Source organism: Pinus tabuliformis, chromosome J (assembly GCF_031772625.1).
Source record: "Pinus tabuliformis cultivar Carrire ecotype Pingquan chromosome J, CPIR1, whole genome shotgun sequence".
NCBI classification, from domain to species: Eukaryota; Viridiplantae; Streptophyta; class Pinopsida; order Pinales; family Pinaceae; genus Pinus; species Pinus tabuliformis.
Window position 1 is genome coordinate 235062034 of NC_142295.1, and position 23507 is coordinate 235085540.

Genomic DNA, 23507 nt, shown 5'->3' on the forward strand with positions numbered 1-23507 from the left:
ACCAGATTGTAGAATGAGCCACTCGGCTCAATGATTTTACTTTGATAATGAAGAATTTTCTCAAATTTGCCTCTGATGACATGGAGCTTCTGGTGTAATCATCCTTAGAAACTCTTAAACAAAAGTCATTGAAAAAATTATGCCCCATAGATCATTATAGAAAGAATGGAGAGTTATAAATAAAAAGGAAGTTGTTGTGATTACCTACTAGAAGTAATATAATGTCTCGCTATCTTAACTAGGATTTATTTTCTCTCAATGTCCCTTGTGAATGCCATAGAGAGGGCATCTTAATCTTGGAATATCGCAACAACTTTAATAGGTGTGATTCTTTTACCATTTGTTGGAAATATTGTAGAGGCTACAAGTGCTATAATATTTGCTATGAAAGATAAGTTTGACATTTCATTGGGTGTTGTGATAGAATTTTCAACACAAATAACAATGTTTGTGATTCCCTTTCCTGTGGTGGTTTGTTCGATTATGGAAAGGTCCATGGATTTGAGCTTTCAAACTTTTGCGACTGCTAAACTATTTGACTAACCGACACTCATATATTTTATTACGCTGAAAGACATTTTCTTTATGGAATTGGCTGGGCAAACAATTTCAGCCCAACCAATCCCTTCTCTTTAATTTCGTCGTTCTCTCCTATCAAAATTTAACACATGGTTTGTTCTGTACAGAGTTTTTCACGTCTTGTTTACTTCGCCTTTAAGTCTCGTTCATGTTCAACTTATGCTTCAACTTAAAAATCTTTGATGATGAGGCCATTTTGTCATGCCCCTACACCTGCGGTAGTCTTCCAACCGCTTGTAGCAAGGTGCGGCACCACCGAATGCTTTCTTTTCACCAATACTAACATTCATGGACTACGCCTACTTTCACTTTAACATTACTTAGTTTGTGTTTCGCAACCAAGTAAACATGCAATTATCCTTTATACCAATGAAGCCCATACTCATTCATTATCCATGGCAATTATAAAAGAGACAACAATTGCAACAGTATAAAGGGAGGGGCAACTCCCTGTAATATGAGTCTGCCCGACAATATATTAAGAATATCAATTTACAATGTACAAGTATGTCTTGGCCAAACCAAGTCTCATACTTAGCCAATTTTTACAACTGGAGGCAACCCTGCCTTTTACAATCTTGTGCACCTCTTGCACGAAGGGTGGTGCTCACCCGAGCCACCTAGAACACCCTTGCCAAGTCCTACACAAAACTACACTTTTGACCAAACGCTGGGCACACCTTGTCCATGCCTTCACCCAACCTTCAAGTGCCACTTCCCTTATGCGCATACAACACAAGCGCATGAGCTATGTGCTCTACACCTGTTTACCCCTGCGCCTTTAGAAATCTGCGCACTTGTTGAATGAGACCAAGTCGAATGATTGTCCTTTGATGCTCCAACGCATGCTAATATATACATGTTTTAGTGTGTGGGTGGGCTGCCTAGCCGACTGCCCACACACCCCTCTTGCACGCCATGCTCAAGTCGGCCTTGGGCTCTCCCATAGGTCGGCCAACCCCTCGCACAACCCTTCAAACCATGGTATAAACCATCGCCACTTTTTCCACAAGTGTCGTAATTGTTCACCGTTTCGTCGCATGGAGCTCGTAGAAACGCCGCATTACTGTGTCGCCGCGCCTGCCCGTCGTGCAACCCTCGCCCGCCCATCGTGCAGCCCGCGCCCACCTCGTGCGCCCGCACCCGCCCGCGCGCCCGTGCGCCCGTCGTTCACCGCGCGCCCGTCGACTCGCCCGGCGCCCAACCGTGCCCGCGCTCGGGTAGAACTCGAGGACCTTACATCCTCCTCCACCTGAAATCGTTGTCGTCCTCGACAACATACCATCCCGGTAGGCATCCACCAAGATCATCATCATCCATGATGTTAGCTCCTCCACATAAGGCAAACATCCCTGCAACATATGTAGAGCCTCATCTCCATCATGTCTCGACTTAGTGACCAATTGCCACCAAGCTCACCATACCAAGGTATGCACCTCAACGGTATGTCCTCCATCAGATGTCATCTCGATCCATGATTATCGACCCCTCTGCCACAATCTCCACTGCAACATCTCGTGTCGACCTCATCATGTGTCCCCATGTGAACCTCTGTCATGATACTCCAACACAATGCCAACATATCTCTGTACACTACGCGTCCCCATGCTTGAACTAGTTGGGTAGCTAATCCAACTGTCACGCTCAAACCATGAGAGTGAACATCCTCATGCCATCATCGGTTGTTCCTCAAAACATCCTGCCACATTCTTGACTCATCAAGAATCTATCTCCATAATCCATGCTCAGGTCCATGGAAACTCCATCCATCTCATCTGCAACATGTCATGATGCTTGATGCCAAGCCATCCCTGCACCATCAGTCATACCTACTCAAACATGTTTAAGGACTCACTGCCATGAGCAGCTAACAATGAGCCCCATCTTCTTCATCCATCTAAGAAGATGTAGAGGGAGTAGAGCCTGAAGGCTCTCCCTCACTAATTAACTCGATCCACCTATCAGGATCCTCAATCTCCATCCTTTGTAGATAAGCAACCCGGTCTTCCCTCTGGACATCCGGCCTCACATATACCTCCTCATCATCATCATCATCCTCAACCAACTCTAGCCTTCTTGACAAATCCAAGATGCTATCTAAAAGTGATTTGATGACCAATGACTGCTCGGTAAGCTTTGTCTCAACAGTAGACAACCGCTTACTCATGTCTCTCATTCTCTTCTCATCCTCCATTTGCATCACTCCCAATTTACAATCAGGCCTTGTCACACCAATGGTTGGCACACCAAAGGGTACATCTTCCCTTCCATCATAAATGTAGAGCTTCTTCAAATGTGGAACAATCATAGCATCAAATTGTTTCATGAATTCCATCCCCAATACAACTTCATAGTCATCAATCCGCACTATAGTGAAGTCAACCTTCCCTGTCCATTCACCAAGTGTAGTGTCCACCCTCTCAGCTATACCAAGAATCTCAATAGGAGGAGAATTCACTGTCTTCATTTGTGCTTTTGCCGGTACAAATTTCAGCCCAATTCTTCTCGCAGTATCTTCACCCATGAAGTTGTGAGAAGCCCCACTATCCACCATAGTGAGCACATCAGCACCTCCAACCTTCATTCGAACATACTCCAATCTATTCCTCTCAGGATCCCTCCTAGAGGCCACCTCCGTAGTAGCAGAAGCACCAAGTATCTGTATCATCCCCACAGAAGTATCTTCATTCTTCTTATCTTTCGCAACCTTCTCCTTATGAGCCAAAGCTATGGAATGTTTCACCTCAAGAGTTAGCCATTCCCACTTCTTTCGAATCAATTTTCGCCTTATCTCCAATTCCTTGAGTTATGCTTCAAACAAGTCCACCTCCTTTGCAATTTGGTAGGCTTCGTCCCTATTTCCGTCAGAAATTCCTTCCTTGACCAAGGTACGAAGAGCATCCTTTGCTTTGGACAAGCCTTTGCCCCATTCTGCAAATCCTTGTTCAACCTCCCTTGATTCTTCAAGTAGACTCCCTTCAAATTCCTCGAAGGTTGCAAAACCCATTTCTTGCAAGATAGACATCCTTCACGATTCTTTACTAGCTTCACCAAGTCACCTGCAACCTGAACCAACCCTTGTTCCACTTGTGTGAAACGGCTTCCTTCACCTGCAAGTACCCTTGTCACTGTCACGAGCAATCCTGCTCAACAGCTCCAAACCGAAGCTTTGATAAGTTCTTCACCGAGCTCTGATACCACCTGTCACGCCCCTACACCTGCGGTAGTCTTCCAACCGCTTGTAGCAAGGTGCGGCACCACCGAATGCTTTCTTTTCACCAATACTAACATTCATGGACTACACCTACTTTCACTTTAACATTACTTAGTTTGTGTTTCGCAACCAAGTAAACATGCAATTATCCTTTATACCAATGAAGCCCATACTCATTCATTATCCATAACAATTATAAAAGAGACAACAATTGCAACAGTATAAAGGGAGGGGCAACTCCCTGTAATATGAGTCTGCCCGACAATATATTAAGAATATCAATTTACAATGTACAAGTATGTCTTGGCCAAACCAAGTCTCATACTTAGCCAATTTTTACAACCGGAGGCAACCCTGCCTTTTACAATCTTGTGCACCTCTTGCACGAAGGGCGGTGCTCACCCGAGCCACCTAGAACACCCTTGCCAAGTCCTACACAAAACTACACTTTCGACCGAACGCTGGGCACACCTTGCCCACGCCTTCACCCAACCTTCAAGTGCCACTTCCCTTATGCGCATACAACACAAGCGCATGAGCTATGCACTCTACACCTGTTTACCCCTGCGCATTTAAAAATCGGCGCACTTGTTGAATGAGACCAAGTCGAATGATTGTCCTTTGATGCTCCAACGCATGCCAATATATACATGTTTTAGTGTGTGGGTGGGCTGCCCAACCGACTGCCCACACACCCCTCTTGCACGCCATGCTCAAGTCGGCCTTGGGCTCTCCCATAGGTCGGCCAACCCCTCGCACAGCCCTTCAAACCATGGTATAAACCATCACCACTTTTTCCACAAGTGTCGTAATCGTTCACCGTTTCGTTGCATGGAGCTCGTAGAAACGTCACATTACCGTGCCCGCCTGTCGTGCAGCGCTCGCCCGCCCGTCGTACAGCCCGCGCCCACCTCGTGCGCCCGCACGCCCGTCGCCCGCCCATGCGCCCGTCATTCACCGTGCGCCCGTCGACTCGCCCGGCGCCCAACCACGCCCGCGCTCGGGTAGAACTCGAGGACCTTACACATTTCGTCCCGCAAAGTAACTTCAAGTTCGCAGTATTCCAAGCCGGCACGCGGATCTGTGTTGGCAAAGACATGGTGTTTATTCAGATGAAGGATGTCGCGACCACAATGGTTTCAATCTTCAGATTGTGGCGGTCTGTCCAGTATTCGGCTATAGAAACTCCAAAGGCAAAGCTCATTCACAACTTGATTGCGTGCATGAAGTTGGGTTCTTTCACACGTTTAATATCTAGGAAAACCACAAAGACAAAAAACCACGAATTGCTTTCACAACATCAAGAATCAAGTGACACGTTTATTGTGATGGTCTGGCCACACGACGATTTTGAAGCTGCAATTTTGTCCTAGAAAATACAATGATAAGACGTAAAAATCCAAGTACCATAATAGAAGATCGCTGTCACACGTCTTAAAAAAATGATTGGCTTAAGAGACGAAAATGGAGAAACTGGATTGGATGGGATTAATAGTATTTGCCCAACCAACTCCATAGAGAGAGCACTTCCTTTAGGTCCCAAATCAATTAGTTCCGTTCATGCTCTTGGCCAATAGTTGAAACATTGGAGTTATGGTTCAGAAGTTAGGACAAAAATAACTATAAAATTCTGAAACCAATATCACAAACACCTAAGAGATATGAAGATCTTTAATTATTCAATAATATGACAAAAAACATGTTGGGCTTGAAGCGATGAAGTCAAACATTTAAAGTTTATTCCTTGAACTTATAAATAGACTTTAGCTATATTCAAGAAATGAAAAGGTTCATTTAATTATGATAAACTATATATAACCATGAATTGCTACAATCTTATTCACCCAAGTGATTCAAATGCTAATGGTGGATGGTACACGATTTTAGTCATAGGGGAAAGAAATGGAGACAAACATTCCCATAATGATAGAACTGTCATTGGGAAGCATCGTCATGCTTGGATTCATGGTGGGTTTTTAGAGTTAGTTGTTCTCTTGATTGAAGAAGTTGTTGTCAAGTACTTCATCAATGGTGGAATTATTGTCTCTGGTCGTGGACAGGGATTTGGAACAACATATGAGAAGCACGAGGCTATGCTCCTTGCAACAGATAGGATTGCTACTCTTTATTTCAGCTTTCTAAATGCATAGTCTGTTGATTGATTATATGACTGGGACTTTGAGAAGCTAAATAATCGTTTCTTATCACCTTTGGTAGAGACACTAGCTCCTATAGTAACTTTAGCTGTGGAGAGCCAGGTTCTGTATCACACACCAAAGGCATCCCATTCTCACTGGGATCAAAAGTCTGCAAGCTACATGTTTCATCTCAAGGACCTTCCTTTCTTTGTTAACTCCAATGAATGGCACTTAGATACGTTGGTTGCTGCTACTGGGCGTTCTAAGATATTGCATTTTGCAATCTATATACCATCAGTTGTGGAGTGCCCTCTACGGTTGAATCTTCCTAATGGGCAACTTTCTCCAACTAACGGATTTACATCTCCTGGATGGGGTGGCATCATTGTCTTGAACCCTTCAAGTTGTCTGAGAAGTATTGGAATCAACAGGCCCAAAAGGCATACATTTTCAGAAGAGGAGTTTGAACCAGTAATGAAAGTTGTTGTGGGACAAATACGTACACTTCTAGACCTTCCACAAACTGCTCTGCATGATACCAATATGCATTTATCAACTGTTTTAGCCAGTGAGACAAGATTCTCAAAATGGGAGCTGGATGTGCTGCTTCGTCACCGTGTAGTCGTTAACGTGGCATCTTTCTCCTTGACTTTGTCATCTTTTTCTCGTTTAGTCCAATCGCTCCCTAACATGGTTATCATGGATGAAATTGGAGACCAGGTACATCGATCACTTGAAGTTACAGGTGTGGCACGAAGCAACTCCTTTGTTGGCATGTATTTTGTTGCTGCGGAATATGCTAGAAGAGCAAGGGATTGGGCCGAGGAGGCTTTGGATTGAGCACCACTTTGCTATCTACACTCCCTTCTTCATTCCCATTTTGCTGCACACATTCCTAGCTACAGTGAAGGGGGTCACTTGCTATCAATGAGAACAAAAGAAGTTCCTGAAATCATCAAGTGCATGATGCATCTTTCATTACAAAAAATATATTGTATGCTAGCCAAAAAATGGGTTTTAATGTCACTATATCACCTATATAGCGAGTACATGTAAAGTCAAATGAAGATGGCCATGGCTGCCAAAAACGAAATAGTCTCACGGAATATTATGGCATGGAGTATTCATTAAATTTTTATAATATTTTTGGAAATCAGATAAGTAGAGTTTTATTTTTATTTTTATTTTTTAATAAAAATTAAACAAATTAAAAATATTAATTTAATTATTTTTTTTGGTTGTGTGAATTAGATAAACTAAATATTACATTATATAAAAAAAATTATGATAACAAGTTATGTGTATGATTGATCTCTCACTACTTTAGATCGAGATTAATTTTAGAGCTATAGATCAAACCTCTCGAAGTGTAAATCATTGACTCTTTTATATAGAAAAATAAGACTCGAATAAAGATCGCATATATTGACATGACCACTTTTTATTGCAAAGACATTAATGACCCTTTTTTATTGCAAAGACACTGGTAACTAGGTGTGAAAATTAAAAAGTTTTTACATTCACTCTAACATTAAAAAGTTTTTACATTCACTCTAACATTATGCACCCCATTAATGTAGCTCATATAGCACAAAGAGATAGTTCCCCTTCGCACGATAGTTCCTGTAGCACAAAGAGATAGTTTCCTTCCCCAACTCTTCCTTTAGTTTGCACCAACTTTATAACTTTATATGGATAGTTTCCTTCCCCAACTCTTCCTTTAGTTTGCACCAACTTTATAACTTTATATGGAGTGAAAGAGACCTTTCACCATAACTGAAGCTACGTTTGAATGAAACAGTCCGATGTCTTCGACACTTAAATAAATGCTGCGATTATAAAATCCGACGGCATCTATTTTCACCGTGAACTGTGTTCCCTCTGAAAACCGGATGAGGTCCGTGTTTTACCCTTCAATAGTCGACGGGGTACGTGCTGTTCGTCGTTCTCGAAGTTGTCTGGTTTTTATTCAACCAAATCCTGTGGCTACCTCGAGTGCTTGAGCAACGCCAGGTTACGCCATTGTCGCTTGGAAGGTACGGTGGACTTCGCTGCCTCTATATTTAATTTAGGTATTGCCATTTTGCAGTTTCTAGGGTCAATTATTTAGGGCTGTTTTTGGAGTTATTCGGGCTGGTTTCGGTCCTGTGCGCCTGCCGATAAATGACTTCTTCTATGTAAAGTAGTGATTTTATCTGGATTAAAGTTTGTAACTCGCTAGATTTGCTAGCGGCCCAGAAGAATCAAGCTTTTGGTGCGGCCGAATCCTAGAAAGGCGAATCTTGGGTTTTATTGATTTGTTTGCAGACACATTTTTGAGTAAAAAGAAATTACCTTGTATGGGGCTATATATAAACCGTGTGACCTCGTTTTGGTCGCATCTTTTTAAGATATAGACCTCAAAATTGGCTTGGTTTGTTCTTATGGTTCGTAATTTACTTGGATATATTAGAAACCAAGGTCGAATTTGTCGTGAATTTTTGCATAAATTTGGGGAATTTGTTTACTTTGTGCATTTTGAATTTTTGCCGACCACCAAACGTTGCCTAAACCGGCGTTCTCTGGGCAACAGTCCCTTTTGTAATAAGAAATTACTGGAAATCCCACTCTTTTCCCTCGATTATTTAGATTTGCGTCTGGAATTGAGAATTATTGGGCACCTCCTAATTGGATTTTCTCGAAGATAGCTTTATTGCACTGTGTGATTGGTTCTAAAATTCTACTTGGTCTGATGTCCAGCTTTAGAAATTTCAATTCGGTCAGTTCAGTTATGTCGATTTTTTTTTTTGGTTTTGTCTATGCTTCTCTTATTTTGGTTGTTGTTGTTGTTCCTCAATTTAAATTTTAAATTTTTTATTTGTTTAATAAATTATTTTTTTTCTACTTTAAATGTGTAACTGGTTAGATTGTCTGAAAATCCTTAAATGTGTAACTGGTTAGATTGTCTGAAAACTTGTTTGCTTTCTTTTGCTTCCTCTGCACTTCTTTTTAGAACTCTTTTTCTGCAAAAGCATCCTTCATTTCAATTTGACTATCACTGATCAGATTCTAACACCAGCGGATAAAATTTCAGTTAGTCCCCGTTCAACTTTTGTACGGTATTTTAAAAAGCAAGCGGAGATGTATGTTTCATATTCCATTTAAGAATGATTCCCAACACTCAAACTTCATTGGTGGCAATTTGACTTATATATGTTTTTTTTTGTTCTGTGGATTAGAGAAGGTTTTCTGACTTATATGTTTTCTGTTTAGAATAAGATTCCCAACACTCGAACTTCATTGGTGGCAATTTGACTTATTTATGTTTTTTTTTTTTGTTCTGTGGATTAGAGAAGGTTTTCTGACTTATATGTTTTCTGTTTAGAATAAGATTCCCAACACTCGAACTTCATTGGTGGCAATTTGACTTATTTATGTTTTTTTTTTTGTTCTGTGGATTAGAGAAGGTTTTCTGACTTGTATGTTTTTTATTTAGAATAAGTTTACAATTTGTTAAACTTAATCCTGAATATGAAAATAGATGTTGTAACCAGATTACAGTTCTCTTGAAATGTGTTTTGGAAACTTGAGGTTTATCTTCGGAAGTAAACAATTGAAATATGTTTTGGAAACTTGAGGTTTATGTTCAGAAATAAACAATTTCTTTTTCTGGCACTGTTTTCATGCCTGGAAAATTTATCACATTCTATGCTCTAGCTCAAATAAATTAGCTGGTTTTATTTATGCAATATTTTTGAGAACATATACACCTTTAGTTTTTAAAAAATTGAACAAATTGTGACACAGTTTTTGTTTTGTTTTTTTAAATCAGTTTTTTAAAAACTGCAGATTATAGTCTAAAGGCAAGGACTAGCTGTTTTGCAGCTATTTCCCTTGTTAAATAAGAATAAATGGACATTTTGAATAGTTCACGTGCTTCATCATTTTTATTACCGCATTTGGCCTTCTTTTCGGCAGTGTTGCAGTACTCGCGATAAAATCACGATTTTATCGTAAAATTGCGGTTTTTTAAATCCAACGATAATATTGCCCGATAAATACAACCTTCCTTTTTTTTTTTTTTTTTTTTATATTCGGCGATTTTTTGGAAAAAATCGCGATTCGATAGCAAAAAATCGCGGGCCATTACAACAACGCGTTTATAAAACAAAAATCATGATTTTTTGAAATTCATTTGCACAGACAGCGGCACGCCAGCAACGACGGGGTTTTGGAGTGACCTCTTGGTCGTTTGGGAGCTGAATCCGTTGATTGGAGGAGAAAAACGGAGTGAAAGCTAAGGAGGAGACAAATTTTCGCCATCAAACCGGTATGGGCACCAAAATTTTGTGTTTTGTAACTTTTTTTGTTTTTATGTTTTTGGTTGCGTTTGGAATCTGGATAACCTATTGTTTATCAAAAGAATTCAATGGGTTATCAAATATTTTTGAATTGATTTGAATTTTGATGGGGTTTTTGTCATTTGATTTTTCATTTTGTTTGTTAAAATTTCTTAAATTGTAAATTTTTTTATGTGGTTTGTTATGTTACTCATGTATGTGATTTTTTTTTAGTTTTTGTAAATTGTAAGTTTGTAACTTGTAAATTGTAATCCTTATTTTGCCATAGGTTCACCGAATCACCATTCAAGTTCAAAGTTCAAAGTAAACATGCCAAGGAAATTGGAATTTGGACTCTCTGTGGGAATTTGGTGAACCTGATGGAGGGATTGATGGAATAAACTTGTCTTGCAAGTTGTGTGGGCAGCATATGTCGGGGGGGTTTACAGATTGAAGTATCATCTTGCACAAATCCCTGGATTTGATGTAGGCCCTTGCACAAATACAAATTCTGAAATCATCCGAAAAGCCATGAGATCATTGGAAAATTTAGAGCACAATAGAGAGGCCAAAGCAGAAATGAAGAAGCAACTAACAAAGTCTGTGTTAGGCTCAGGTGAACAAGGAAGTGGCACTGGTTCTACTTCAGCAACAACCAACCTGGTAGCTGCCTCATCATTTTTTGTTCCTAGAACCATGTTTGGTTCACAGCCATCTATCACTTCAATGCTTAAAAAAACTGAGAAAGAACAAGCTGACAAGTTGTTGGCCAAATTTCTCCTTTGGAGTGATATTCATTTTTCCAGCATGCTGTTGATGCTATTGCAATTGTTAGCCCAGGGTACAAAATCCCTTCTTATGGTGATTTTAGAGGCCGGATTCTTCAAAATGAAAAGGTTGACTGCACCAAAAGATTGGAGGAGTTTAGGGAATCATGGGCACAAATAGGATGTACTGTGATATCAGATGGTTGGACTGACCAAAAGGGGAGAACCCTAATAAACTTCTTGGTTAGTTGTCCCAAGGGGACTATGTTTATGAAATTTGTTGATGCATCTGCACATATCAAAGATGCAAAAACTTTATGTGATTTGCTGGATGTGTTTATTTTAAAGGTGGGTGCAGAACATGTTGTCCAAGTCATAACGGACAATGCTGCAAATTATGTCGCTGCTGGCAGGATGCTTATGGAGAGGCATCCTACTTTATTTTGGACACCTTGTGCTGCACATTGTATTGATTTGATGTTGGAGTACATAGGGAAAATTTCCTTTGTCAAAGATATTGTTGAGTCATCAAAAAACATTACAAAATTTATATATAATCATACATCTGTGCTTAGCTTGATGAGAAAATTCACCAACAACAAAGAGTTGATGTGCCCTGCTATTACACGGTTTGCCACCAATTTCATATCTCTTCAATCCCTCTTGAATTCTATGTGGGATGTGAAGAAAATGTTTCTTTCAGAGGAGTGGCGTGCTTTGACAATGAGCCACAAACCAGAGGGAGAGGCCATATGCAGACTAGTTTCATACCGTGAAGACTTCTGGGTGGGAGTGCAGGAGGTGTGCACCATTACTGAACCTTTGGTAAAGGTTCTTCGATTAGTTGGTGGTGAGAAGCCCGCAATGGGCTATTTGTATGAGGCCATGAACAGGGCAAAAGAATCCATTCGGGCTTACTATGATGATAAGGGAGATGAGGGGTTTCAGAGACAACTCCTCCTATGGGAAGTGATTGATGAACGATGGAACAACACACTCCATCGTCCCATTCATGCTGCAGGGATCTACCTGAACCCCGCATTTTCTTACCCATGTGGGTTCGTATTTGATGCTGAGATCATGGATGGATTCTTAACCTGTGTTCAGAGGATGGTGCGATCTCCAGCAGAACGTACAGAAATCTCCAAAGAAATTGAGACATACAGGATGGCAGGTGGCACATTTGGCTTTGACATGGTTGTGACTGATAGGACGACTAAAATGCCAGGTATTTTTTAGTTTGTTTCAAATTTCATTGTCTCTTCAAGTTCATAACTTCATACTTTGATTCAACTTTCAAATTTCATTTTTTTTTTTTTATATGTTTATTTAAAATTTTATTTTAATTTTGTTGTAGATGCATGGTGGAGAATGTATGGTGCCACGGTACCCCTTCTGCAAAAGCTTGCCATTCGAATCCTCAGCCAAACATGTAGCTCCTCAGTATGTGAGCGCAACAGGTTAACACTTAAAATATTGCAAATTTCCAAATAATTTTTTGAATTCATTAAACAATATTTTTTTTATAATTATTATTTCATGATCTTTGTACAGGTTGGAGTCCCAGCGACTTAATGACGTGGTCTACGTCTACTACAATCTTCGATTGTGGGTGAGGCAAATTGAGAGGACACCTGATATGGAGGCCATCTCATTGGATGGGATTGACACCATTGCTGCATGGAGGGTTGAGGCCGAGAGGCCTCTCATGGAGTTTGCTGATGATTGGTTAGTGCAGGAGGAGGAGGAGGAGGAGGAAACAGGAGGAGGCAGAGCAACAGGAGGAGGTGACACCACCTACCCGGGCTACCCCTGCCACCAGTAGAGGATGTGGTCTACCTCCTATAGCTCCTAGTTCTTCAACTTCTAGAGCACAGCAGAGTCCACTGCCAACTCCACCGGCATCTACATCTAGAGGGAAAGGGAAAGCTATTGCATTTTCTCGCAAGAGGGGCAGAGGAAATCAATAGTATTAGACTTTAGTTATTTGGTTCATTTCATTGTATATGAAATTATGACTCGTGAGATACATTATTATATTTTTTGTTGATATTTTGAGGCTGAGTTGGGAGTCATGAGTCAGGACTTACTATTTAGGACACGATTCACTGTTATGTGTGATGTAGCACTAGAAATGATATTAAACATCTTATATATTAGTTCTTTTATCATATTTATGTATCAATGTATTTATTTTATGTTGTAGATGCTTCAGATATTAACAAAAATTGAAAAAAAAATGAATATTTTTGTATGTTACGCTTTTTTCCCGATTTTTACTGATTTTTTCCCCGCGCCGATAATATCCCGATAACGATTACTGCAACATTGCTTTTTGGCATCGATAGGGCCTTTTTCTTTTCCCAAGGTAATCTGGTAATCTAGTGGATGCATAGCCAGGGGAGGGTACCCCATGCGAAAACATGCATCCACCCCTGGCTAGGGGCTGGTGTTTGCATGGTGGTTTGTTTTTCATGTAGTGGGTTGGTTTCCCTGCTCTGTCTGGAAGAACCAGTTTTCCTAGCTTGCAAAGAACTGTGAGAATCCACTGTCATATTTGCTTCAAGCTATATTGCTTTATGTAAATATGAACTTAAATGCCAAGAATGATCCCTGATAAGTATGCACAAAATGGTATTAATTCTACGTTGTCTGATGGAACATGAACAAAATCAACCAATTCTTTCTTTAACAAATTACACACAATTCTTCTAATACAAAAATGTTCCATTGGCCACCACCCATAGCCATGGAAAAACAAAAAACTCCCTTTTCTTCAATGTGCTCTTGTGCTTTTCGAGTATCCTCTTTTACATTGTACAAGGTTATTTTCCTGAGCTCAAAACACACAAATTAGCAGGTTTTTCCAGTTGGAGTTTCCTGGGTATTTATGGTGTTTTGTTAATTGTATGCTTGTGTTTTCATGAATTTGTTTTCTACTGCAATTTCGTTAGAATACTCAGTATATTTGATCAGTGAATTTTGCAGTTCAGTTTCTAGTCCTTGCATCTCATAACAATGAACACTGTTCAAATTAGCTGGTGGGTATTAGAAAACTAACATTTCCATCTTTTATTACCTTCCTCCATTGTGTTATCCTAGATTGTTTACTTATTTTAGATATGCACTAGAGACTTCTTATTGTGCTACCTATGCTGATTGTATGCTTGGGTCTCGTTGAGCTTTCTTTGGTCATGAGTGGACATTAATACAATTAAAGTTCATTTCATGTATTTCTTGAATTAAGAGGGTTAAATCTTGTTAATATAGTTTGAATTTCATTATGTGAATGGGAATTTTGATGGGGCGTTTCCATAGCCACTTAGAACATATAAGTTGCCAGTTTCCCTTCTAACCCTTCCTTTGTCATGTTCACAAAATCAACAAGTTAAAATCCCTATCTTAAGAATATGTAACATCTCTATACGCCTAGCTGACCTTCAACATGACTCTCCCACACATCGCACATTTGAGCTGACCAACACGTCTGCACTATGACTCGCCCATTGCACAACTCGTCCACCGTTTTCCTCCACACAGTCGCTCGTCCACATTGCACATCGGGTGGGCACTCGCCTACCGACGCGCTCGCTACATGTGCTTGCCACCCGTCACACATAATCGACCGAGTTGCCTTTAACTGACGGTGGGGTCGCACATAATTGAACGTCTTGCCTCCTAGTCGCTTTTAACCGAACGCGGGCGCTTGTCGCACATCATGGCACACTCGTACTACGAGTTCGGTTTTTTGAATCTCTCGGGCGCTCTCGACTCGAAGCCTTGACATCCTCCCCCACTCTAGATAAGGTTGTCGTCCTTGACAACACCATCATCAAAATATCGCAAAGTGTCGCTAGCTCCAACATCCAATGTCCATGCTGTAGGAATTTACAGGGTAAGTTCCTAAAAAAGAACACCAAAAGGACACCGCTCACAACCAGATCTCAAATCAATACACCAATATTTTTGACGTGGTTAAAACCCTCAAAGAGGGAAACAGTCCACAGCTTGAGCCAACGTGGCCACTTCAGGCAATTTATTAATCAAAGAATGAAAATTTACATAAGCTTTCTCTCATAGACGGATTACCCGAACAATGACCCTCCATGCGCTTTAAATAGAACTCATGGACCAATCGGGTGTCAAGCCACGGATCAAGTGTCGGTAATACCGAGGAGAGAGTGAACCGTCGGATCACTACATATCGTGACCGTCGGATTGTAAGTTACAAAATGTACAACGGTAAAGAAACACACTTTACCTAACTCTATACCTAACTCTATACTAGACCAAGTTGAACTTAACTATTTCCTATGTGTCGGAATATCCTAACATCCCCCCTTAAGAACAATTTGGGATAGGATTGAAGGATTTACAAATATGACACAATAGGAGAAGGAAGGAGGCACTAGAGCCTATCCCCCCTTAGTGACAACTTCCTGAACTCCAAGCATATATCGAAGTTTAGTGAACTTCGCCTCTGTGAGAGCCTTTGTGAAGATGTCTGCAACCTGATCATCTGTTGAACAATATTGCACTTCAAGAACATGGTCATGAATGAGCTTTCTGATGAAGTGCATGTGTAGTTCAATGTGTTTGCTGCGCTGATGCTGGACTGGATCTTTGCATAGCTGAATGGCACTTTGATTATCACACCAAAGTGTGGTTGGATGCTACTGCTCAAAGCCAAACTTTGATAGGATCTGACGAAGCCACAAGGCTTCCTTACTAGCTTCCACGGCACCACGATACTCTGCTTCTGCTGACGAAAGAGAAATGGCAGCCTGTTTCTTACAAGCCCATGTAATAGGTCCTGAACCAAGAGTGAAGACATAACCGGCAGTAGACTTCCGATCATCAGGGTCACCAGCCCAATCAGAATCAGTGAAACCAACTAATAGAGGAGCTGCTTTGGCACTGTAATGAATCCCAAACTGTACTGTACCTCGAACATAACGAAGTATTCTTTTAGCTGCTTTCCAATGACTTTCACGGGGGTTTTGCATAAAACGAGCAACAAGGCCAACATCAAAGGAAAGGTCAGGACGAGTATGGGTTAAATACAAGAGTTTTCCTACAAGTTGACGGTATAAGGTAGCATCAACTTCAGGAGAAGTACAAGAGACTGAAAGTTTGACTCCAGACTGAAAGGGAGAAGGGGCTGGCTTACAGTCTTCCATGTGAAAATGACGAAGAATATCACAAGCATACTTGGACTGGGAAAGGGAAATACCCTCCATGGATTGCAAGACTTGAAGACCGAGAAAATAGTGTAAGTGTCCTAAGTCTGTCATTTCAAATTTCTTTTTAAGGCTGGACTTCACATGGTTTATAAGGTTGGGATCACTACCAGTAAGAATAAGATCATCAACATAAAGAACAAGGATGATAAGAGAGTTGCCCACTTTCTTGGTGTAGACAGTATTGTCAGAATAACACCTAGAAAAGCCAGATTCTAAAAGAAAGCTATCCATTTTGGCATACCAAGCCCGAGGAGCTTGCTTGAGACCATAAAGAGATTTCTTAAGTCGACATACAAGGCTGGAGTCTGTTTGGATGAAGGCAATGGGTTGTTCCATATAGATTTCTTCATGCAAGTCCCCATGCAAGAAGGCAGATTTAACATCCATCTGATGGACTTCCCATTTTAAAGAAGCAGCAAGGGAAAGAACAAGGCGGATAGAGTTCATTTTGGCAACAGGGGAGAAGGTTTCAGTATAGTCAATGCCTTCAACCTGTGAAAAGCCCTTAGCAACAAGACGAGCTTTATGTTTATCAACTTTCCCATCTGGTCCATACTTGGTTCTGTAAACCCATTTACATCTAACAAGTTTGCGTCCCTTTGGTAGAGGAACAAGATCCCATGTATCATTTGCCAACAATGAATGATATTCTTCATTCATAGCTGCTTCCCAATGTGGATGGCCTGAAGCTTCTGCAAAAGTGTCAGGATCATGATTTACTGGAGCTTGAGCCAGTAAAGAAGAGGCTCTTTCAAACTGAGAACGTGTACGTCGCTGATCTGTAGGATCACCGGCAAGATCACCTGCTGCATCCCGAGTAGCACGGACTCATCTTGGAAGTTGAGGATCCTGAGAAGGTGGGGGAGGATTGTCATCCTCACTTTCATCATCTGAAGAAGAAATGTTTTCAAAAGTAGAAGAGATAGGAAGAGGTGGCACATCCGCCGGACTAGGCTCGCAGGCCGATTTATTTTCATTAAATTTTACATCTCTTCTAATGATAACATTTTTGGACTTAAATGGAATAAGTCTATAACCTTTTACATCTTCAGAATATCCAAGAAAAGTACATTTCTCACTCTTAGGTTCTAAAGCTTTATGCTTTTCATTTGGAATATGGGCCCATGCTTCACTTCCAAAAACACGAAAGTGACTTACATCTGGTTTAATGGAACTCCAAGCTTCTTCTGGAGTGATATTCTTTAGAACCTTAGTAGGAGTGCGATTTATTATATAATTTGCACAATTAATTGCTTCGGCCCAAAAACTAAGACTGAGTCCTTTAGATTGCAGCATACAATTAGCCATTTCCTTTAAGGTGCGATTTTTCCTTTCAGCTACACCATTTTGTTGTGGAGTGTATGGAACAGTATGTTGCATTTGAATTCCATTTTCGGTGCAAAAGTTGATGAATGTGTTTTTAACATATTCTCCACCATTATCAGTTCTTAGCTTAAGAATTTGATGTCCAGATTGTTTTTCAACAAAGGCTTTGAAGGCCAAAAAAGTGTTAAATACTTCGCTCTTGAGTTTTAAGAAGTATACCCAAGTGCGTCTGGAGAAATCATCAATGAAAGTTAAGAAACACTTGCAGTGAGAGAATGAAGCAACAGGAAGTGGACCACATAAATCACTGTGCACAAGCTGTAAAGGGGCTGAGGCGTGCCAAGAGGCACGTTTTTCAAAACTGTCCCGATGATGTTTTCCGAGTACACATCTGGAACAAACACCATCTCTGCAAGATACCATAGGAAGACCTGTCACCATATTTTCTTTACATAGATGCTGAAGGGAGCGATAGTTTAAGTGACCAAATCGCTCATGCCAAAGTTTGCTCACTTCATCATTATGAGCAACAAATACTGAGGGAAGATTTGATGACCCAAAGTTGTGAAACTTATACAACCTTGTGGAATCATCAGCAATACCAGTAGCTAGAATCTGTTTAGGATCTCTTAGATCCTTGATTACAACATCATGAGGTGAAAATTCAACAATTTTACCTTCACCTGAATGAGTTATCTGATATACAGATAGAAGGTTGCAGGATAAGGTTGGAACACATAATACATCATTAAACTGACCATTGTCTAGATGAACAGTTCTAGTCCCGACAACATTAAGAGATCTATCATCACCAACATATATATTTTTGGTGTTACAATCATTTAAAGAAGAAAACATGGCTTTGTTTTTGGCCATGTGATAAGAGGCTCCAGAATCAATGAGCCACTCATGAGAATGAGAAGAAGAAGATACATTTAATGCATAACCAGACTGAGATGATTGACAACGACATGCAGAAAGTGCCATTCCTGAAGATGAAGTTGAAGTTGAAGTTGAAGATACATTTAATGCATAACCAGACTGAGATGATTGATAACGACATGCAGAAAGTGCCATTCCTGAAGATGAAGTTGAAGTTGAAGTTGAAGAATGCTCCACATGGATGTTATGTTTCTTCATTGCGGCTTCCAAGGCTTCCATCTTCTTAAAGCATTTAGATTCTAAGTGGCCATCTCGATTACAAAAGTTACAATGTCTATCAGTCTTCTTCCATTTGTTTTTATTGGTCTTATCATTTTGCTGAAATGATCTTTCATTTTGAGGGTGAGTTTGCTTAGGACCCTTGTTTGGTTTAGGACCATTCTTTTTAGGATATGACTTCTTAGGATTCTTTGAATTTGGTTGCTGCTGGGCGGCTAACGCTTTCTTGGAAGAGTTTCCAAGATTAAGAAGACCAAGGTGTAAGAGTTTTTCTTGTTCTCTTATTAAAGAATCACAAAAAGAGTCAAAGGAAGGGGCCTTGTAGTCTTTTCCTTGACAAATGAAAGCTTCCCTTGTAGAAGGGAAGGTGGAAACAAATACAGAGTAGGCTGGTCCCAACTTAGTAAGGATGGAATAAATAAGGTTACTATCTTCTTTCTTAACCTTAACACCTTCCAAGAGATATCTAAGGGTCTTGAATTTGGACAAGAAATCTTCAATGCAAGAAAAATTATTAGGATCCAATGTAAGCAACTCATTTTCAAGTTGATGGGCTCTAATTTCATTTTTAATCCCAAAAACTTTAGTGATTTGTTCCAATGTTTCATGAGGAGTATCAAGTTTTGCAATATGGAATCTAAGATCAGGAGAAATGGACATCCCTATCAAACCACGTGCTTGATCTTGTCTATTTTCCCATTTTGCAGCCTTGTCTTCATCTTTTGGTTTCTTCTCTTGGCCTGTGGCTATTCTGTAGAGACCTTTACTTCTAAGTAAATCTTCCATGTAGGATATCCATTGGAAGTAGTTAGTGCTGTCAAGAATGACTTGGCATGGACTTTCCATTTTTAAAAAAAACTGAAGCCGAAGATGCTGAAAGTAAGTGTTCCAATGGATAGATCTCGAAAAATTAGGCTGTTTTAAAAAAAACGGCTCTGAAAAGGCTTCCGGATGAAGAAGTTATGGCTTTTAGAAAAAAATTTGTTGAAGTTGCCGGCAAAGTGCGCGAATGTGCGGGAATGAAAAAAACGCCCCCACAAAATGGAGATTTGAACCCAAGACCTCTACTCTCTTAAAATAGCTTTGAACCAATTGAGCTGACCATTCTTTTTAGGATATGACTTCTTAGGATTCTTTGAATTTGGTTGCTGCTGGGCGGCTAACGCTTTCTTGGAAGAGTTTCCAAGATTAAGAAGACCAAGGTGTAAGAGTTTTTCTTGTTCTCTTATTAAAGAATCACAAAAAGAGTCAAAGGAAGGGGCCTTGTAGTCTTTTCCTTGACAAATGAAAGCTTCCCTTGTAGAAGGGAAGGTGGAAACAAATACAGAGTAGGCTGGTCCCAACTTAGTAAGGATGGAATAAATAAGGTTACTATCTTCTTTCTTAACCTTAACACCTTCCAAGAGATATCTAAGGGTCTTGAATTTGGACAAGAAATCTTCAATGCAAGAAAAATTATTAGGATCCAATGTAAGCAACTCATTTTCAAGTTGATGGGCTCTAATTTCATTTTTAATCCCAAAAACTTTAGTGATTTGTTCCAATGTTTCATGAGGAGTATCAAGTTTTGCAATATGGAATCTAAGATCAGGAGAAATGGACATCCCTATCAAACCACGTGCTTGATCTTGTCTATTTTCCCATTTTGCAGCCTTGTCTTCATCTTTTGGTTTCTTCTCTTGGCCTGTGGCTATTCTGTAGAGACCTTTACTTCTAAGTAAATCTTCCATGTAGGATATCCATTGGAAGTAGTTAGTGCTGTCAAGAATGACTTGGCATGGACTTTCCATTTTTAAAAAAAACTGAAGCCGAAGATGCTGAAAGTAAGTGTTCCAATGGATAGATCTCGAAAAATTACGCTGTTTTAAAAAAAACGGCTCTGAAAAAGGCTTCCGGATGAAGAAGTTATGGCTTTTAGAAAAAAATTTGTTGAAGTTGCCGGCAAAGTGCGCGAATGTGCGGGAATGAAAAAAACGCCCCCACAAAATGGAGATTTGAACCCAAGACCTCTACTCTCTTAAAATAGCTTTGAACCAATTGAGCTATACAAAAAATTTGAGAGAGAGAGAGAGAGAGAGCGGGGGGGGCCTTGGGTTGCGTGCTTGCCTTGAGAAAGCTCTTTTTTCCTACAAAACAAAAACACAAAACCCAACACGAATATGCATAGAAAAACGAACCTTACGGCTCGAAGTTAGCTTTAGCCGGAAACTAAATATTTTTCTCAATGTTTCTGATTTTCCAAGATCACACTAAGGTGCAGGGAAAAGAGCATACGCATGAGAAAAAAACTTCCTTTCTGTTTCTGATTTGCCTAGATCGCACAGAGTCGCAGGGCAAAGAGCATACGCAGAAATGAAAGGTATAGATCCAGTAATAAAAAAAAGCTAAATAAACAGAAACCGAAATAACCAGAGAGAAAATAACAGTAAACTGCAAATAAACAATGTATACCTCCAGATCTTAAAAATGACGCAGATAGGGCTACCGGAAACCTTTTCGCGTGAAACGAAAGGGGTTCCTCACTGGAACAGATGCTTCGAACACAACAGAGCAGTCCTCTCGACCCGAAAGCAGTCAGAAACAGTAGATCTAGGAAACGACAGCCGCATGCAGTTCTACCGGCTTCAGATTTGGATCACCAACGGACGTGGCTCTCAAATAGCTTTGATACCATGTAGGAATTTACAGGGTAAGTTCCTCAGAAAGAACACCAAAAGGACACCGCTCACAACCAGATCTCAAATCAATACACCAGTATTTTTGACGTGGTTAAAACCCTCAAAGAGGGAAATAGTCCACGGCCTGAGCCAACGTGGCCACTTCAGGCAATTTATTAATCAAAGAATGAAAATTTACATAAGCTTTCTCTCATAGACGGATTACCCGAACAATGACCCTCCATGCGCTTTAAATAGAACTCATGGACCAATCGGGTGTCAAGCCACAGATCAAGTGTCGGTAATACTGAGGAGAGAGTGAACCGTCGGATCACTACATATCGTGACCGTCGGATTGTAAGTTACAAAATGTACAACGGTAAAGAAACACACTTTACCTAACTCTATACCTAACTCTATACTAGACCAAGTTGAACTTAACTATTTCCTATGTGTCGGAATATCCTAACACATGCTGCCCAACTCTGCCATCTCCTTGAAGGCTCATGACTCCATAAACAGGAAAGTCTCCTCAATCCATGATCATCAACCACATCTATCACAACCCCACATGCTGCCCCATCGTGTAAGGCTAGTCCCTCCAACTCAACTTACATGCTCTCACTGCAACATATATCGTGTCGACTCATCATGTATCATCATCATGTGAACTGCTGCTATGATACTCCAACTCAACTCAAACACATCTCAGTACACTGACGTCCCCCATGACTCGAACTAGTTGGATGGTCAGTCCAACCATCATCCAAATCCATGAGAATGCACCTCCTCATGCCATCATTGGTTGTTTCTCCAGCATCCTGTCACAACATCAACTCGATCAAGAATCCATCCCATCTCTATCCAAATGTAAAGTAAGCCATATCCAGGTCCATGAAGTAGTCTCCATCTCATCTGCAACATGTTATCATCGATGCTAATGTCCATGTGCTGCTCATCAATCAACTACATCCATCATCATCATCCATGTGTGAGAGGTCCTTTCCCTCCACTCGGTCAAGAACTCCTCCCATCAATCCAATGCTCAATGTGCCATATCCAAGTCCATGAAGAAACCTCCATCTCATTTGCAATATGCCATCCATAAATAATGTCAAGGGGGTAAGTCTACCACTGCCTCATCGTCTCATCCATGTGTTGCCCATGTCAATCAGCCACCATGTCCATAAAAAATGGTAAAGTCTCATTAACTCAACCCATGCCCAAGTGCTCCCACCAAGGCATCTCCATCGTTGCAACTCCATCTAACTCCAAAGTGTCTCGTCTCTATCATATCCATCAAGTCACTCCTCACGAACACACCCCATAATGTGTCTAAGGTATGCATCCCATACTGCATCAAAGTCAAGTCTCATCCCGACCTCAGCTCCTCAACGAACCAGATACTCCAAGACCACCATAATATGAAGTCCTCATCAACTGCAACTCTTTCAAGTCATCATGAGATCCTATGAATCATTTCCATCCAACACTCCGGCAACCATACTTGACTCGGTCTCAAGTGCCATCGTAAGTTGTCTTTGCACTCTCAGTGGTATGAATACTCTCATAGGCTGCTCATGTTTCCAACCATGGTCTTGTTGTACAAATGTGCACAACATCCCCATCGGTCCATTTGCAAAATGTCTCCATGCCGCACTAGCAAGTCCATCTGCACAACATCCCTGCCTTGGCACATCTTGGATGCCCATAAGTGACATCTCTATAAGTGCTCCTGCATAATGTCCCTGCATGAAGTCTGCCATGCTCTCCTTTATCCAACTCGATGTTCATGACTCCAACTGCTCATCTTGTCCACTCTAGTAGACCCATCACAACTTCGGTCATCACATCCTCGTTCTTGTTCAGGTTTAGTGCCCTCGGTCACTCTAACCTCATATCATATCATATCAGAGGTTCCTCCCACTAAAGGTCCACTAAGACGGCCTCTTGGTCCCAACCATGAAGAAGTCCACCCAAGTATCATGTATCATAACTCCGGTGTGCCCTCCCTTCAATCTGTCCATGAGTCATGCTGGGCACTTAGCCAATTCTCCACTTGGCTAAGCATGACTCATCCATCACAAAGCTCATCATGTTCCT

At 40.7% G+C, this 23507-nt stretch overlaps 1 protein-coding gene and 1 pseudogene across 5 annotated transcripts in view; both read left to right on the forward strand.

Moving 5' to 3' along the window:
- Positions 1 to 5613: 5613 nt before the first annotated feature.
- On the forward strand, positions 5614 to 6898 carry LOC149226616 (uncharacterized; annotated as a pseudogene).
- A 714-nt stretch (positions 6899 to 7612) lies between these two features.
- LOC149226617 (uncharacterized) overlaps positions 7613 to 23507 on the forward strand; it is a 55143-nt gene continuing 39248 nt past the window's right edge. The window contains exons 1-4 of one of the 5 annotated variants that reach the window (XM_089377536.1): positions 7622 to 7967; positions 10114 to 10240; positions 12375 to 12477; positions 12572 to 13140. In XM_089377536.1, coding sequence (XP_089233662.1) covers positions 12389 to 12477; positions 12572 to 12842 — 360 coding nt within the window. In that variant the 5' untranslated portion in view covers positions 7622 to 7967; positions 10114 to 10240; positions 12375 to 12388 and the 3' untranslated portion in view covers positions 12843 to 13140. The other 4 variants (XM_089377535.1, XM_089377538.1, XM_089377539.1 and 1 more) reach the window with 4 other exon arrangements.